The sequence below is a fragment of the Microcaecilia unicolor genome, chromosome 13, assembly GCF_901765095.1.
Source record: "Microcaecilia unicolor chromosome 13, aMicUni1.1, whole genome shotgun sequence".
NCBI classification, from domain to species: domain Eukaryota; kingdom Metazoa; phylum Chordata; class Amphibia; order Gymnophiona; family Siphonopidae; genus Microcaecilia; species Microcaecilia unicolor.
Genome location: NC_044043.1, coordinates 30,077,721 through 30,096,983, shown reverse-complemented (window position 1 = coordinate 30,096,983; position 19,263 = coordinate 30,077,721). Strand labels below are relative to the sequence as shown.

General features: G+C 43.4%; 1 protein-coding gene across 2 annotated transcripts in view; it reads left to right on the top strand.

Moving 5' to 3' along the window:
- The window catches only part of RABGEF1 (RAB guanine nucleotide exchange factor 1), a 99,722-nt gene that overhangs the window by 11,622 nt on the left and 68,837 nt on the right, over positions 1-19,263 (top strand). For both annotated transcript variants that reach the window (XM_030185653.1, XM_030185654.1), the window contains 2 exons: positions 6,195-6,380; positions 9,989-10,158. In XM_030185653.1, coding sequence (XP_030041513.1) covers positions 6,202-6,380; positions 9,989-10,158 — 349 coding nt within the window. In that variant the 5' untranslated portion in view covers positions 6,195-6,201. The remainder of the gene's footprint in view (positions 1-6,194; positions 6,381-9,988; positions 10,159-19,263) is intronic.

The following is a 19,263-nucleotide window of genomic DNA, read 5'->3' as shown; positions in this document are numbered from 1 at the left end:
CTACCCCATTTATCCACATGAACGCTTGGGGGTCTGAGTAGAGAGCCTCCACTGCGTTCCTAAAGAATCCCCCGATGCCTACTCTCTGCAAAACTTTAAACATAAAGGGCCATACCACCCGATCAAAGGCCTTCTCCGCGTCAAAACTTACCAGCAGAGAAGGCCTTTGTTGTTCCCTCACTTTCTCCAAGGAAGCAATAAGCGCTCTGACATTGCCCACCACCGACCTGCCCTTTACAAACCCAACTTGCGGAGGGGCCACCAAATCCGGCAACACTCGGGCCAATCTATTTGCCAAAATTTTTGCATATAGTTTGACATCGCAATTTAGTAGGGAGATCGGTCTATAGGATCCCATGTCCCCTGGATCCCTACCGGGCTTAGGTAGAACAATAATTTTTGCTAGTCCAAGGGTCTCTGGCATTGTGGCAGTGCTAGCCATATAGTTAAATAAATTTAATAGAGATGGCGTCACCTGTTCCTGTAGAATCTTATAAAAAGCCATACTGAAACCATCTGGTCCTGGTGCTTTATGCACTTCACTCTGCTGCAAGGCCAAAATTAATTCCCCTTCCTCAATAGGGGCATCAAGAAACTCCCCCTGTTTCCTCGATATCTGTGGCAGGTCAATATTTTCCAAAAACAGTGCGCTATCTGGTATTATCCCCGATGGCTCCCCATACAGGTCCGCGTAGTATCTGCTGAAACTCTCTACTATGTCCTTTTCACGTCTGATTGCTGTACCATCTTGTTTTTTTATCTGTAAGATTCGGGTCATCCCTTTTTTCCCCTTAGCCAAACGACTCAGCAACGTGCCTGCTTTGTTCCCATATTGGAACAACTGATGTTTGTAATACATTATGGATTTTTTAGCCCTCTCATGCAGGAGTTCATTTAAATCTCTCTGTGTTGTCAAGTAGACTAATTTCTGTTCTTCTGTTTGTGTAGCCCCATATTGCTGCCTGTGTGTTCGGACTTCTTTTTCTAAACGTAATATTTCTTTATCCCTTCGCTTCCGTGTCCAGGCCTTATAGTTAATAATTTCTCCTCTCAGGACTGCCTTTGCCGTTTCCCAGTACAACCCATGTTGGTTTTTGTGTTCTTTGTTATTGTTTTCATAGTCTTTCCATTTGCTCTGCAACATTTCTCGAAATTTCGCGTCTTTGTACAATTCAAATGGAAAAGACCACCCTCTGTACCCACTCCGGTCCCCTCCCAATTCCAATCGTACCCATATGGGGGAATGGTCCGAAATTTCACTCGGGCCGATCTCTGCCTCCACCGTTTTAGCAAAAAGGGGATGTGAGATTAGTATGTAATCTATTCTGGATAGTGAAGAGTGTGCCCTAGATAAATGAGTATAGTCCTTACATCCTGGATGTAGCACCCTCCAAGCGTCCACCAGTTCCAATGTAGAACATAAGAATGGTAGCCCCCTCTGATAGTGCCGTGGCCCTAAGCTCCCTTTGCTAGATTTATCCATCTCTGGGTCGTATACCATGTTAAAATCCCCTCCCAGCACTACATTACCCGCCTGATATGGGGCCAACAGATTTACCATTTCTTTATAAAAGTTTTTTTCATATACGTTCGGTGCATATATGTTACAGAAAACGTAGGGTATTCCCCCCAACTCCGCCTCTATCAGGACATATCTACCCATTGCACTCCTTTTGACCGCTTTCATAGTTATTGGTAGCCCCTTACGAAATAGAATCAGTACCCCCGCCTTTTTATTATGAGCGGGTGCACCCACTGCCGCGCCTACCCAACCCTGTTGAAATTTATCGTGTTCCTGCGTCGTTAAATGGGTCTCCTGGAGAAAAACAATGTCAGCCGCCTTGCGCTGCAAAGCCTGCAAGATTTTTTTCCGTTTTATGGGCGAGGAAACTCCCCCTACATTCCAAGATAACAATTTAACTGACCCCAACACTCCACTTTAACCATTTCCCTAGTCTCAGCCTTTTCTTGTTGAGCAGAGAGCGTACCTCCCAGCCCTTAGGTACCCCTCTCGTTATCCGTAATAACCTCCCCTGCCGCTCTCCCGTGCGCGAAGCCAACAATGATGAAACATTTAAATAAAATTCCATAAACTCTATGAGTTCCAAAAAAAACAAAAACAAAATATCAATCCCCTTCTCCTCTGCCCACTGTTCACTCCCCCCCTCCCTCCCCCTCTTCCGTACTCTATCCATTGTGTTCTCTAAGAACCGGTCACGCTTCCGCCCTGCCCCTCCCCCCTACAGCTTCCTCTTTACCGAAGTGATCAGGGCCCACTCCCCTGTGCCCCTTTATTTTCCCAACTCTCCTTGTTCGTTTACTTAATTAGGACATCCCATTTCAAACAACATACAAATTAAACATCCTTATCTTGAAAAACTCACTCCTCCCTTAAACATTGAGGCATTCCCTTCTAGTTAACCTTCAATTAAAGTCTCGGCCTTGTCTCTAAGATCTACTTCTTATGCATATTTAACTTTTGCCTCTCCACATGTCTCCAACTCACATGGAATTTAGTGTCCAAGGTGTTTCACAGCAGTTGCGCTCGCAAAGCTCTGCTCCCGCTACTGCGTTGAGAGTCCTCTGCCTTTCGGCCCAACACTTTAACAATTCTTTGCTCTCGTTCTTGCAGTAGTTCCCACTGTTTCCTTCAGTGCCTTTCATCCTCGCCAGACTGTTCCGTGCCTTCTTTTATCTGCTTGGCAAACTGCAGCGCTTCCTTTGCTGTTTCAAAAAAACGGGTTCGGCCTTCATGTTGGACCCTTAATCTTGCCGGGTAGAGCAGTGCGAACCGGATCCGTCTGTTGTGGAGTTCTGTGCATGCTTCAACAAATTGTTTTCGCTGTGCCGCCACTGCAGTCGAAAAATCTTGAAAGCACAACACCTTGTGCTTTTCGTAGTTCACCGTGCCCTGGGAACGCCATAGCCTCAAAATCTCCTGTTTATGATTGTAGTTTAATACTTTGCAAATCACCACTCGGGGTCTTTGCGCTTCAGGTCTCAGCTGACCCAAACGGTGCGCTCGTTCAATTTTTAAATTATTCGTCAAGTCCTGCGCTTCAAGCGCTTTCGGCAACCAGATTTCCAGCATGGCCCTCAGATCTACTTCCCTTACAGTCTCTGGGATCCCCACCAGCCTGATATTATTTCTGCGTGATCTATTTTCTAGATCATCCACTTTAGACTCCAGCTGGGAGATCCTCTGCTGCCATTCTTTATGTTGGCCCTCCTGCTGGGTACTCCTGTCTTCCAGCTCCGATAGCCGCTGCTGGAATCCCGTCAGGTCAGTTTTTAAAACTTCTAGCTTCTCGTCCATAACATCGAGTTTCTCCGAGATTCGTTGTAATTTCAGATCCACGGAGGATTCCAGCAGTTGCGATACCTCCATTGCTATTTCATTGGCCCAAGCGGAGCTCACTGTTTCCCCCGAGGGGCCGGGATCCGCCATTTTATTTTCTCCCGTTCTCCCTCGTGCTCCGTCTTTTCTCACCGATTTGGAGGACATATTGTTGGATTTCGCCTTTTAAATTCCACCGTTCGTTAATGTGGGATGTCCCGCTTGTCTACTGACTTTTTTTAGCTATCGATTTCACCGATTGAAGCTGCTAGGGGGGCGATCTTACAGCGGGGCCTCAGAGCTCAGTCTTGCGGCGTCCTACCCCTCGCCTAGCATCACGTGACTCCAACTGACATGTTTTAATGTATCAGTATGTTGCAACAGCCGAAACTGCCTCTTCTGTAAATAATATGCATTGGGCCATTCTTTTTTTTTGGGTGGGGAGGGGGGCTCTTTTTCTTTGGAAACATTTTTTTTTTTACCTATATATGTTTTCCTAGTTTTATCCTCCATGCCAGATTTGGTCCTGTTCTATTATGTTTTCATAAAATTGTTTTCCCAGACAGATGGACGGACATTCTCAAACTCTTTTATATAATTTCTGTCCAACAAATCAGTTGGGTTGGAAAGAATACAAATAACAGAGGGATGGGTGATAACTACTTTTCACACATTTTTATTACCTATAGCTCAGTGGTTCCCAATATTTTTGTGGCTGTAACCCCATGATTGTGGCCAAATAAAATTGTGTGACCCCCCCTCCCCTCCCCCTTGGAGGTGCATTTGGGGTACTGACCCCAGTTTGTGAAGCTCTATCATAGGTAGTCCTTCAGCTGAGGTGAAAGTATAGTCATGTAGTGGTTATTGGTAACAGATTCCTTGAAACCATAGGCACCACCACTCAAAATGGCATTTATTTTTGCACAGTTGAACTCGCATCATGATATCCTATTGGTTTCACCCTGTGTGGTGAGATGGGCATGAACAGGCAGGCTTGCTGCTTGGACTGGGCCTGTGTTCTCTTCTCATACAAATATGTGGAAGAAAATTCAATTACCCAGTGAGAGTGTAGGAGCAAAGTTGTTATGGACTATTTCCTATGATTTATTACCTGCTATAAGGGGAGAATTAAAAGTGTTGGTTGTGGAAGAATTCGTGAATTAACCGACAGGTTATGGTTTGGATTAAAAGACCAGTAGTTTAGTCTTATGTATTTTACTTGTGGCTTGGGGTGTTATTTATTGTATTATTTTTGTAATGGATTTAATTTTATTGCATAATTCAGTGGTTCCAAACCTGATCCTGGAGGCATCCCAGCCAGTTAGGTTTTCGGGATATCCACAATGAATATTCATGAGAAATTTGCATGCAGTGGAGGCAGACAATTTCAATACCCCTTCTAGGGTCCAGCTCAAGGCGAATTACATTTCAGATACTCTGGTTATTTCCCTGCAATCTAAGTTTTTACCCGAGACAATGGAGGGTTAAGTGACTTCACAAAGGTCACAAGGAACTGAGGCCGATGCTGGAGAGACATTTACGGTCTGTGTCCCTCAAATGGCAAAAGACCGAAAGAATTTTCGGCATCTCCAGCATTGGGGAAACAGAGGCCAGTCCCGGACAGACTTTTACGGTCTGTGTCCTGCAAATGGCAAAAGACAGGTGACACTTTGGCAACTCCAGTGAGAGTGCTGTGCAGCTCGGGGGGGGGGGGGGGGGGGGGGGAAGACATCTTGACTGGTAAGTTGAGTACTGTCAACAGTAGTTGGAGCCTTGGACCATATATCATTCCCATTGTATTTGGCTGCCTATATGGTTGGCACGGTGGAGACTTATCCAGTATTTAAGCATGGGTGATTGGGGCCTGCACAGAGTTACTGGTATGACTCTGGTCACCTTGTTGGGCAGACTGGATGGACCCTGGAGGACTTTATCTGACATCATTTACTGTGTTACTGTGACTTGTGGGGGTGGAGATAGGAGCTGGGTGGTTGGGCTGATGGCTTACTGGGGCTTTCAGGGTAAGAGCTCTCAGTTGGAGGGGTGGATTGGTTTGTGGGAGTAAGGACTGGGAAAACACTGACCGGCTTGATTAAGTTGGTGGATGTCTTATGATACAGATTCTCATAACAGTTAATTCAGTGGAGGGCTACAAGCCAGTACTAGTTCAAGGTACTGAAAGGTTACAAATGTTTTGCAAGGCATCAATTTCTTGTAACTGTTTCATTCATAAATGCATTTTTGCATTCTTTCAGAAGTTACTACAATTTTTGTGTTTAGAAACATGTTTCTGCCTTGTGCCACTTCTGATCATCACCTTCAGATGAATTACCTGATTAATCCTGGCAGTGGGAGAAGTTCTTGTATATGAATCAATTGTAGTTGTGGGGCTAAGTCTCATAACAACTGAAAGTGTATGGCTCTTAACATGAAACTTGGTCCCAGCTGCTGATGCTGGGCTGATCAAGTAATTCATTTGAAGTAGTAGTTAAGGTGGCAGCACTGTTAGAAGGAAGTTCAGTGTTTGCTGCATTCTGCTTCTGCAATTCAGGGATGGTTGGGTCCCTTTTCGACTGGGCTACCCTGCACTGTGTGGTGTGCTTGGGAGGTATTTACACCACTGCTTAGTGGTATTTTGAAATGTATTTTTAAATTTATTATTAATATTATTCTGATGTTTCCTTTACCTCTGCTGTTGGTTTTTATCCCTTTTAATAATAGTCTACACTTTGGCTGTTTAACCACTAATAGTTGTTGCCTGCTATTTTAACATGAATTTTTTCCCCCTGGAAAATCCATAAGTTTGTTCTGTAGCAAATACTAATTAGCTTGTCTCTCGTTTTATCTCTTTCACCAGAAATAAGATGAGTTTGAAGTCGGAACGCAGAGGAATTCATGTTGATCAGTCAGATCTGCTGTGTAAGAAAGGATGTGGTTACTATGGTAACCCAACGTGGCAGGGCTTTTGCTCCAAGTGCTGGAGAGAGGAGTACCAGAAAGGCAGGCAAAAGCAGATTCAGGAGGACAGGGAACTTGCAGAACGGTAATAGTAACTTTCCTTCCTGTAGTAGTACTGTATTAACAGCCGTTTCTTTTGCATTTTCAGATGTCTGTGTTGAGCAGCAATCATGGCTAAAAAAGCTCATAACTTTTCATGTTAGAAGATTTTATGGAATTTTTAAAATCCTCAATAGAGATGGATCTAATCTGTGATAGCAGTTGCAAACCTTGTCCAAATTCCAGGCTTTATTTCTCTAGTTACCCAGTAAATTGGGTAATAAATGATGATTATAAGGATTTTCTTACATAAGTACATAAGTATTGCCATATTGGGAAAGACCAAAGGTCCATCGAGCCCAGCATCCTGTTTCCAACAGTGGCCGATCCAGGTCACAAATACCCGGCAAGATCCCAAAAATGTACAAAACATTTTATATTGCTTATCCCAGAAATAGTGGATTTTCCCCAAGTCCATTTAATAATGGTCTATGGACTTTTCCTTTAGGAAGCCGTCCAAACCTTTTTAAAACTCCGTTAAGCTAACCGCCTTTACCACATTCTCTGGCAACGAATTCCAGAGTTTAATTACATGTTGAGTGAAGAAACATTTTCTCCGATTCATTTTAAATTTACTACATTGTTGCTTCATCGTATGCCCCCTAGTCCTAGTATTTTTGGGAAGCGTGAACAGACGCTTCACATCTACCCGTTCAACTCCACTCATTATTGTATAGGCCTCTATCACATCTCCCCTCAGCCGCCTTTTCTCCAAGCTGAAGAGCCCTAGCCGCTTTAGCCTTTCCTTATAGGGAAGTCGTCCCATCCCCGTTATCATTTTTCGTCGCCCTTCTCTGCACCTTTTCTAATTCCACTGTATCTTTTTTGAGATGCGGCAACCAGAATTGAACACAATATTCGAGGTGCAGTTGCACCATGGAGCGATACAAAGGCATTATAACGTTCTTATTTTTATTTTCCATTCCTTTCCTAATAATACCTAACATTCTATTTGTTTTCTTAGCTGCCGCTGCACACTGAGCAGAGGGTTTCAACGTATCATCGATTACATCTAGATCCCTTTCCTGGTCAGTGACTCCTAATGTGGAACCTTGCATTACATAGCTATAGTTCAGGTTCCTCTTTCCCACATGCATCACTTTGCACTTGCTTACATTAAATGTCATCTGCCACTTGGATGCCCAGTCTTAAAAGGTCCTCTTGTAATTTTTCACAATCCTCTTGCTATTTTGAATAACTTTGTGTCATCAGAAAATTAAATTACCTCACCAGTTACTCCCATCTCTAGATCATTTATAAATATGTTAAAAAGCAGCAGTCCCAGCACAGACCCCTGGGGAACCCCACTATCTACCCTTCTCCATTGAGAATACTGACCATTTAAACCTACTCTCCGTTTTCTATCTTTTAACCAGTTTTTAATCCACAATAGAACACTACCTCCTATCCCATGACTCTCCAAATTCATGTCGACTGGCTTACTTTTATCCACTGTTTGTTCACTCCTTCAAAGAAATGTAATAGATTGGTGAGGCAAGATTTCCCTTCACTAAATCCATGTTGGCTTTGTCTCATTAACCCATGCTTTTGAATATGCTCTGTATTCTGTGGAAGATGTGTCATACAAAACCAAAGTGGCAATAGAGGGTCTCCCTAAAACGTACCTCCCTGGATCTCGATGTTAGGAATGACAAACTATCTGCATTTTACAGGCAGAGTGTGGTTTACCATATTTTCATGGTGAACTTGATGTATTTGTTCGTTTCTGAGTTTATTTTTTACATTTAAAGGCAATTTATTAATCGGGAATATGGAATACTATAAATGGCTTTCTTATAGTCAGTCCATGTCAAAGGCTTTCTTACAGTCAATCCTTGCTATGCTGAGATTTCTGCTTTTTGTAGCATCTAAGAGCAGAAGTCATATGTATAATTAGGGCTTCTGTTTGTAGATGTTTCTAGATTTTGAATTTGTCGGCTAACATGACAAAAAGATACAGAAATTTCTCATATCTCCCATTGTATTTGGTGGCACATACTTGACTAAAAGGAATTTTGAAGCACACCTTGATAGGTTGCCTATATATGTGTTATATCTTAGTGAACAACTGTTGGGTTTTGATGCTTATGATGGGGGAGGGGATGTGTGAATTCTCAGTTGGAGGAACTTATAAAAATATTAGTCTCTGAAAGTAAAATACAAAGCTTTTATATATTTCTTTTGACTAACTTGGATTTCAAGAAGATCTATATTTCAAAAATTGGAACCTGTTGAGTATGGAAAGTTGTGACATTCCAAGGACTTTATAAAGCCTTCTTAGCAGGTGACTCTCATCATATGATGGAATTGCAGTTCATGCTGTTAGACGTTCTTTGGCTAAGGCAGCATTACTGATCCTGGTTCATGCACTTATTAATAGACTTATTGCAATTCTGTTTTTAATGGTCTCATTGTGTCCTCTCTTAGATGCCTGCAAACTTTTAAAACTTGGCAAGTTAAACAAGTTAGTTATTAACAGACATTTGACCATGTTGCCACTGGTTGCTGGTGACTTATCAAATTAAGTTTAAAATCCTAATATTTGCACACAGAGGACTACATTCTATATATGGCACCTGAAAAATCCTCGTGGAATGTATTTCCGCCTATGCATATTCTATGAGTGGTGCCTAGATTTAGGCACAGTATATAGAATATGCTTAGTTGATGTCCCAGCGCCTAGAACTACATGCATCCATTTACACCAAGGGAAACATGGCATAGATTTAGGCGCAGAGGGACATATCCTATAACTGTGTGTGTAAATTTTGGAATGCCCACGAAACGCCCATTTTCCTGCCCATAACTACACTCCATTTTGGATCTGCGCATTAGAGTTTAGACACTCTGCATTACAGAATACGCTTAGCGAGTTTTGCGTGTAAAGTCTAGTTATTGTCAGTGCTTCTAAATTACGAGCATACTCTGTGCTCCAAAATAGATTGTGCTCCTAATTTAGGAGTGTAAATGTAGGAGCATAACCTTTTATAGAATAAGGCTCAATATCTTAGAGATGAAATGAATTTTGCTAAATTTAAAGTGGGTCTTAAAACATACATACTTTGCGTGGTTTGGAACTCGTTACAAGAGGATGTGGTAACTGTGGTAGTGTATCTGGGCTTTATAAAAGCTCCTGGAGGAAAAGTCCATAGTCTGCTATTGAGAGAGAAATGGGAGAAGCCACTGCTGTCCCTGAGATTTGTAGCATGAATCTTGCTACGATTTGGGATTCTGCCAGGTGCTTGATTCCTGGATTGGCCACTGCTGGAAGCAGCATACTGGGCTAGATGGATCATCGGTCTGCCCCACTGTGGCTATTCTTACATTCTTTAAGGCCCCTGTTTACTAAGCCGCACTGTAGTCGTTCTAACACTAGTGACACCCATATATTCCTAGCGCACCTTAGTAAACATGGCCCTTAGTCACTAAAGCAGGGGACGGATGATGTTAAAATGATTTTTTATTTTCTTTTTCTTTGTCTCCTTATCTCTCCATAACATGGGTTAGTTTAAGTGCGGTATAGCAAATTTGAAATCAACGTAATTCATAGTTGAGGGGAAAATCTGAAAACTTTCCTGGATATTCTTGTTGTAGTCTCCAACGAGAAGAAGAGGAGGCTTATGCTAGCAGTCAAGGGGCACAAGGAACACAACCATCGCTTACCTTCTCAAAGTTTGAAGAGAAAAAGACAAATGAGAAGACGCGGAAAGTGACCACTGTGAAAAAATTCTTCAGTGCGTCTTCCAGGACCGTGCCTAAGAAAGGTGAGCATGGCTGATGTTTGTTTATTTTGCACTTGATATACTGCCTTTCTGTAGAAACAGTTAAAGCGGTTTACATATACTAATTTTACATTTTCAGTTTGATACATGTTTTATAAAATGCCTTATTGAATTGGGAATCTTGCTTCACTTTTAGAAATGCATTCAATTTATCCCCAAGAAGCAAACAGCATAATATATTTGCACCTGCTTTTTTCTGAGGATGCTTTTCTCCTTTCAGTTGGTGTTTGTATTACTCTCTCAAAAAAAGAAGTAGATGCATAGTTAAATAACATTGTACATTCATTTTATAAACATTTACCACAATAATTTTCTATTCCTTCACATTTGCAAAGTATTTATCTGTGTGAACCAACAAGCCAATTAGTGTCAGTAGTGTGAAATCCTGTGTTCTCAGCTGTACCAGACACTAGAAGTGCTACTGATATCCCAGGGCTAAAGATGTGCATGAAGTGAAAGGGGTGGAAAAAGATTTATAAAACTTGTACTCCAGCAAACAATTTTTAGAAGCCAGGTTAATTTTGTTTCGGTTTTTTTTTTTCTTTTTTCTTTTGGGCTGTTTTGGGTTTGTTTTTTTTTGGGGGGGGGGGAGGGGGAGGTAACTTGTTCTTTCCTTCTGGCCACTCTTCTTGTTTCAGTTGTTTTTCTTCTTTCTGCCTCTGGCAGCTGCTGCACTTCCCCAGCATCACTGTCACAAACTTTTCCTCTTGGCCCAGGTGCAAGCCACACTCTGCTTCACCTCTCCCTCTTCCCACGCGATGGCTAATCGGTATTTCTTCTATCATATGCCAGGGCCCAGATTTTAGGCAGCAGATCAACCTGGAAGTTTTCAGACTAGCCCCTTATTTTTTTTTCCTTTTTTTACCATAATCTGTTTTCATTTATTCCTTCCCCATCAGGAACGCAGCCATATGGTGTGTACCTGCTTTGCATGCTGAGGGACTGAATTTTAAACCCTGATGTGCTTGCTTAAATTAACATGTATGAACCGCCGTTAGTATTGGCAGCTTGCTCTCCTTCTTCTATCTTGAGAGAAGAACTTCAAATGCATAAGGAGAGAGCGACAGATGATGGGAAGGAAGATAAATTATTTTTGGCTTATCCTAATCTGGTAGCAGTTTTCTGGGTCTGAAGCTATGGCAGGTAAGAGTTTTGTATCGTAAGCAGAGCTCCACATTTTTGGTTTTGTGAGTAATAGGACCAAATATTGTCTTAAGTTTCTTATTCCCTTGTGAAAGGAGCTTTCGTAGTTGTATGAGAAGCATAGTTCTTAGTAATGTAGTTCACAGAGACGTGGTGAGGTCACAGGTACATATAAATTCTAAGGTTGAAAAGAAATGTCCTATGGAGCATTTTTTTTTCTTTTAAGTTTTAATATTTATTAATACCTTTGAACCAATGTCCAATGGAAATCAAACAAATCTGAGGAAAATGATGTTACAGAACATTAATCTCACCAAAATACAGTGAAAAGGATATAAAACATTTTCTATTGAATCCCACACAAGCCCACAATGAAGCAAAGAGATCTGAGAAACTAAACAAAATTCAGCAGTAAATACAAAACAAATGTGCAGCACATGCCTCTTAATTCAGAAAATTTGCTGTACAAATCAAATTTTAAAAAGCAATGGCAAATAGTCATCGTTTAAGTAGTGGCTGTTCTCTACTAATCAGAATATTTTAATGAAAGTTTCTGTAAATGTATAAATTTGATCACTAACTTTTATCATATATTTCTTGGGATATTTTAAAATAATAAACTTACTTCCTTCATGACTCGCAGGAGAAACATCCAGAAACAAGCACTGTATCTATGAAATTCTTTTTTAAGCATAGAGGAATTCAATAAATGGTGTGCAAAATTGCCAAGTAGCATTAATAGTTGGGTGCTAACAACCATTGGTGTTAATTGACAGCAATTTGGATTTGCTAAGTGCTTCTATAAAGATCCATTCGCAAATCTTATAGCGAGCAACTCAAAAGAGGGTTTGGCCGTGGGAGGAGCATGTACAGATCAGGGGCGTTCACTAAAGAAGTGCATACTGTTACTAGAACAAGAGGACATGAAATGAGATTGAAGGGGGGCAGACTCAAGAAAAATGTCAGGAAGTATTTTTTCATGGAGAGAGTAGTGGATGCTTGGAATGCCCTCCCGCGGGAGGTGGTGGAAATGAAAACGGTAACAGAATTCAAACATGCGTGGGATAAACATAAAGGAATCCTATTCAGAAGGAATGGATCCTAAGGAGCTTAGCCGAGATTGGGTGGCAGAGCCAGCCGGTGGTGGGAGGCGAGGATAGTGCTGGGCAGACTTATACGGTCTGTGCCAGAGCCAGTGGTGGGAGGCGGGGCTGGTGGTTGGGAGGCGGGGATAGTGCTGGACAGACTTATACGGTCTGTGCCCTGAAGAGGACAGGTACAAATCAAAGTAGGGTATACACAAAAAGTAGCACATATGAGTTTGTCTTGTTGGGCAGACTGGATGGACCATGCAGGTCTTTTTCTGCCGTCATTTACTATTTACTATGTTACTGTTACTGGATACCGGGGATCCATACCTAACTTACATGCCAAGATTTACACCAGGTTTCAGTTGATAATAAATCTTGCGTCCAAAGTTGGGTGCAAATCCTGGTGTTATGTGCGCTTGTATAAAGAGCGCCGATCCTGAAACACCTGTTATAGAATACCGTTCAGTGCAGATTTTTTCATTGTTGAATTTGGAGCGCCATTTACTGAATCTATCTTGGAATATGTTTAATGAGCATCTTGATATACCACTCGTTGGCCAGGCCAGTTTATCTACTATAATAAAACGCACCTCCAATGTTCTGAAGATGACTCCATGGCTTCAGGATTCGTAAGTTCGTAAGGGTGTCACATCTTTCTCTGCCCCGCCCTCGCATAAAAACGTGATAATGTCGAGGGTGGAACAGTGAGAGTGAAGGGATCGCTGAAAGGATACATCCATCTGATGAAGTGACGTACCTACTTCCAGGTACGTCACACACAAAAGCTGACCAACCAGATGTGGGAGGGCGGACGCAGAGCAGCGAATTGATCTAGCGTTCACTGGACCTGCATGCTGGGCTGTGCACGGCAACGAAGAGATTTGGCCGGTATCTTTAGGGGCAGGGGAGACAGGAGATTCGCTTAGTGGCTGGAAGGGGGGGCAGGGGAGAGAAGAGCATCTGTGGGTGGCTGGAAGGGGGGGGCAAGGGAAAATGGAGAATCGCTGGGTGGCTGTGGGGGGGGGCAGATGAAAAAGGAAAATCACTGGGTGGCTGGAGGTGGGGGGGCAGGGGAGAGAGGACAATGGCTAACTGGCTGGAGGGGGTGCAGGGGAGAGACAAGAATCGCTGGGTGGCTGGAGGGGGGGCCGGGGAGAGAGGGGATCACTGGGTGGCTGGAGGGGGGAGCAGGGGACAGAAGAGACTCGGTGGGTGGCGGGAGGGGGGCAGGGAAGAGCATCCCTGGGTGGATACAGGGGGGGCCAAGGAAAAACGATAATCACTGGGTGGCTGCAGGGGGAGCAGGGGAGAGAGGAGAATCGCAGGGTGGCTGGAGGGGGGGCAGGGGAGAGAGGACAATCGCTGGGTGCCTGGAAGGGGGGCAGGGGACAGAGGAGAATCGCTGGGTGGCTGCAGCTGGGCCAGGGGAGAGAGGAGAATCGCTGGGTGGCTGGAGGGGAGGGCCGGGGAGGGAGGGGAATCGCTGGGTGGCTGGAGGGGGAGCAAGGGACAGAGGACAGTCGCTGGGTGGTGGGAGGGGGGGCAGGGGAGAGAAGAGCATGCCTGGGCGGATACGGGGGGGGGGGGGCCAAGGAAAAAGGATAATCGCTGGGTGGCTAGAGGGGGAGCACTTCTCCTTTCTTCCTCAAAATGTACCACCTGTTCCTCTGATCCCATTCCCACCCACCTTCTTAATGCCATCTCTCCTACTCTTATTCCTTTTATCTGTCACATTCTCAACCTCTCACTTTCCACTGTGACTGTCCCTGCTGCCTTTAAACATGCTGTGGTCACACCTCTCCTTAAGAAGCCTTCACTTGACCCTACTTGTCCCTCTAATTACCGACCCATCTCCCTCCTTCCTTTTCTCTCCAAATTACTTGAGCGTGCTGTTCACCGCCGCTGCCTTGATTTTCTCTCCTCACATGCTATTCTTGACCCATTACAATCTGGTTTTCGCCCTCTCCACTCAACCGAAACTGCGCTTACTAAAGTCTCCAATGACCTATTACTGGCTAAATCCAGAGGTCAATATTCCATCCTCATTCTTCTTGATCTTTCCGCTGCTTTTGACACTGTCGATCACAGCATACTTCTCGATACCCTGTCCTCACTTGGATTCCAGGGCTCTGTCCTTTCCTGGTTCTCTTCCTACCTCTCCCTCCGCACCTTTAGTGTTCATTCTGGTGGATCCTCTTCTACTTCTATCCCTCTGCCTGTCGGCGTACCCCAGGGTTCTGTTCTTGGTCCCCTCCTCTTTTCTATCTACACTTCTTCCCTTGGTTCATTAATCTCATCCCATGGCTTTTCCTACCACCTCTATGCTGATGACTCCCAAATCTACCTTTCTACCCCTGATATCTCACCTTGCATCCAAACCAAAGTTTCAGCGTGCTTGTCTGACATTGCTGCCTGGATGTCTCAACGCCACCTGAAATTAAATATGACCAAAACCGAGCTTCTCATTTTCCCCCCCAAACCCACCTCCCCGCTCCCCCCATTTTCTATTTCTGTTGATGGCTCTCTCATTCTCCCTGTCTCCTCAGCTCGAAACCTTGGGGTCATCTTTGACTCTTCTCTCTCCTTCTCTGCTCATATCCAGCAGACCGCCAAGACCTGTCGTTTCTTTCTTTACAACATCCGTAAAATCCGCCCCTTTCTTTCCGAGCACTCTACCAAAACCCTCATCCACACCCTTGTCACCTCTCGTTTAGACTACTGCAATCTGTTTCTTGCTGGCCTCCCACTTAGTCACCTCTCCCCTCTCCAGTCAGTTCAAAACTCTGCTGCCCGTCTCATCTTCCGCCAGGGTCGCTTTACTCATACTACCCCTCTCCTCAAGACCCTTCACTGGCTCCCTATCCGTTTTCGCATCCTGTTCAAACTTCTTCTACTAACCTATAAATGTACTCACTCTGCTGCTCCCCAGTATCTCTCCACACTCGTCCTTCCCTACACCCCTTCCCGTGCACTCCGCTCCATGGATAAATCCTTCTTATCTGTTCCCTTCTCCACTACTGCCAACTCCAGACTTCGCGCCTTCTGTCTCGCTGCACCCTACGCCTGGAATAAACTTCCTGAGCCCCTACGTCTTGCCCCATCCTTGGCCACCTTTAAATCTAGACTGAAAACCCACCTCTTTGACATTGCTTTTGACTCGTAACCACTTGTAACCACTCGCCTCCACCTACCCCCTCCTCTCTTCCTTCCCGTTCACATTAATTGATTTGATTTGCTTACTTTATTTATTTTTTGTCTATTAGATTGTAAGCTCTTTGAGCAGGGACTGTCTTTCTTCTATGTTTGTACAGCGCTGCGTATGCCTTGTAGCGCTATAGAAATGCTAAATAGTAGTAGTAGTAGTAGAGAAGAATCGCTGGGTGGCTGGAGGGGGGGGGGCAGGGGACAGAGCAGGTACACTCGCACACAGCAGTCTCACTCTCTCTCTCTGTCACAAACACACACTTGCACATTCACTCTTTCTCTCTCACACACTCTCAAACATACACACTCCGACAAAAACATTGCTAGTGCCCATTTCATTTGTGTCAGAAACGGGCCTGATTTACTAGTAATAAAATAAAAAGCAAAGCAGAGCACAGTTACAGCAATAAATAAGTGCATTACCCAATCTCTTACTGAAATCTGTATGAAAGTAGCCACAAGGATAGCTCTATTAGCCCTATTAGAGGCCTCTTTGGTAGACGAGTCCAGAAGAGTAGTCAAATTTCCCCTGCCTCATTACAATGTCAAACTGACTTAGAAATATAATAAACTCTAGAAAGATTTGGCAGGGAGAGGGGATCAATATGCAAAATATCAATAAAATATCTCTATCATTTCTTTATTCTCCCAAAATGTTTATTTTCCAGAAAGCAACAAATGAAGTGTGAACAGTGCTTTTGATTATTCCACCTTGGAATAATAAGCCATGTGTCAATTAATCACTGCATAAATACATCTTTATTAAATATGAATACAGTGGTGGAAATAAGTATTTGATCCCTTGCTGATTTTGTAAGTTTGCCCACTGACAAAGACATGAGCAGCCCATAATTGAAGGGTAGGTTATTGGTAACAGTGAGAGAAAGCACATCACAAATTAAATCCGGAAAATCACATTGTGGAAAGTATATGAATTTATTTGCATTCTGCAGAGGGAAATAAGTATTTGATCCCCCACCAACCAATAAGAGATCTGGCCCCTACAGACCAGGTAGATGCTCCAAATCAACTCGTTACCTGCATGACAGACAGCTGTCGGCAATGGTCACCTGTATGAAAGACACCTGTCCACAGACTCAGTGAATCAGTCAGACTCTAACCTCTACAAAATGGCCAAGAGCAAGGAGCTGTCTAAGGATGTCAGGGACAAGATCATACACCTGCACAAGGCTGGAATGGGCTACAAAACCATCAGTAAGACGCTGGGCGAGAAGGAGACAACTGTTGGTGCCATAGTAAGAAAATGGAAGAAGTACAAAATGACTGTCAATCGACAAAGATCTGGGGCTCCACACAAAATCTCACCTCGTGGGGTATCCTTGATCATGAGGAAGGTTAGAAATCAGCCTACAACTACAAGGGGGGAACTTGTCAATGATCTCAAGGCAGCTGGGACCACTGTCACCACGAAAACCATTGGTAACACATTACGACATAATGGATTGCAATCCTGCAGTGCCCGCAAGGTCCCCCTGCTCCGGAAGGCACATGTGACGGCCCGTCTGAAGTTTGCCAGTGAACACCTGGATGATGCCGAGAGTGATTGGGAGAAGGTGCTGTGGTCAGATGAGACAAAAATTGAGCTCTTTGGCATGAACTCAACTCGCCGTGTTTGGAGGAAGAGAAATGCTGCTTATGACCCAAAGAACACCGTCCCCACTGTCAAGCATGGAGGTGGAAATGTTATGTTTTGGGGGTGTTTCTCTGCTAAGGGCACAGGACTACTTCACCGCATCAATGGGAGAATGGATGGGGCCATGTACCGTACAATTCTGAGTGACAACCTCCTTCCCTCCGCCAGGGCCTTAAAAATGGGTCGTGGCTGGGTCTTCCAGCACGACAATGACCCAAAACATACAGCCAAGGCAACAAAGGAGTGGCTCAGGAAGAAGCACATTAGGGTCATGGAGTGGCCTAGCCAGTCACCAGACCTTAATCCCATTGAAAACTTATGGAGGGAGCTGAAGCTGCGAGTTGCCAAGCGACAGCCCAGAACTCTTAATGATTTAGAGATGATCTGCAAAGAGGAGTGGACCAAAATTCCTCCTGACGTGTGCAAACCTCATCATCAACTACAGAAGACGTCTGACCGCTGTGCTTGCCAACAAGGGTTTTGCCACCAAGTATTAGGTCTTGTTTGCCAGAGGGATTAAATACTTATTTCCCTCTGCAGAATGCAAATAAATTCATATACTTTCCACAATGTGATTTTCCGGATTTAATTTGTGATGTGCTATCTCTCACTGTTACCAATAACCTACCCTTCAATTATGGGCTGCTCATGTCTTTGTCAGTGGGCAAACTTACAAAATCAGCAAGGGATCAAATACTTATTTCCACCACTGTATATGGTCCTATATGCTTTAACTTTTGCCAAATACTTGCCAAATATTGTCCTCAGATAAATAAAATGGAGACCAGCTGCGTGTGTGTACATTCATATGTGTGTTTTCTTCTCCTTGGACAGGCATCAGTATGTGTGTGTATATGTATATAACAGCAGTTTATAGAAAATTATTTTTGTTGCTCTGTAGTATGGATTCAACAATTATTTAGATAATCTCATTAACATTCCTGATTTTAAAAGCTGTATTGTGGCCAGTAGAGAATAAGAAGGGGGTTGGGGTGGGAAATCTGTGTAATCAATAAATGGAATTTTCCTACAGCTCATAAAACCCAAAGATCAAGCAGTTCCAGCCAGATGAAAAATAACATTGAGCACATAAGCATAAGTACATAAGCAAACATTCTCAACAAAATCAAGCATATTCCCAGCTGCTAGTGACTATTACTGACCTCTGTAAAGTCAGTAAGTGTTCTTGATCCAGATTGCACCAAACATTGTCAAGAAAACAATGTAGTGGGTGCCTGAGCAATGGATCAAAATAAAAGGATGAATGAGCTTTGAAACTGGACTTCCTGCCTTATCACTAGAAGATCCTACAGGTTGGATCTTTGTGAATTATTTTGCTTCTACTGGTAGAATAAAGAATGACTGAGCTCACTAGAGAAATGGTTTGGTTGGTGTTTTTTTTTTTTTACAAAAAGATGGTTTAAGACCTGTTGTAAGGCAACATCCTCATGTTTATGTATTCTGAATGTTGGCAAAGCACAGCTACAGTAAAAGTGTTCAAGTACCCGTTTAAAGCAAATGTTTAGCCTTCAGAAACAGATCGGATACAGATGAGAGAAACTGCTTTTGTGTTGTGCACTGAGTCTTAGTAGTACTTATGTATGACAAGTTTTGTACTGTTTGAGATTTTCTCTTTTTCCTCTCTGCATGGTTCATTGGTTTGAGTATGTAAATCGGCTTGACTTTTCTTCCTCCCTCCCCCCCAACTAATGTCTTGAACTTGTTTTTGACCAAAAAGTTGTTTTTTTGTGTTCCATCTTATCACCTGGCACTTGCTGTCTTGCTCACCTGTGCATTTATTTCAATGGTTCAAGAGAGAGGTCTAAAACAAGGACAGATTGGGAGGGAGCGAAATACTGATAACCTTCTTAGGGACTTGAAGGAAATTTTTACTCCACCTTGGAGCTGTCTTCCCCTACTGAAGGTAATGCAGCACAGCTCTTGCTGGTTGTTTCTAGGAAACTAAAGCTACACTTGCTACCTAAAGTGAGAGGT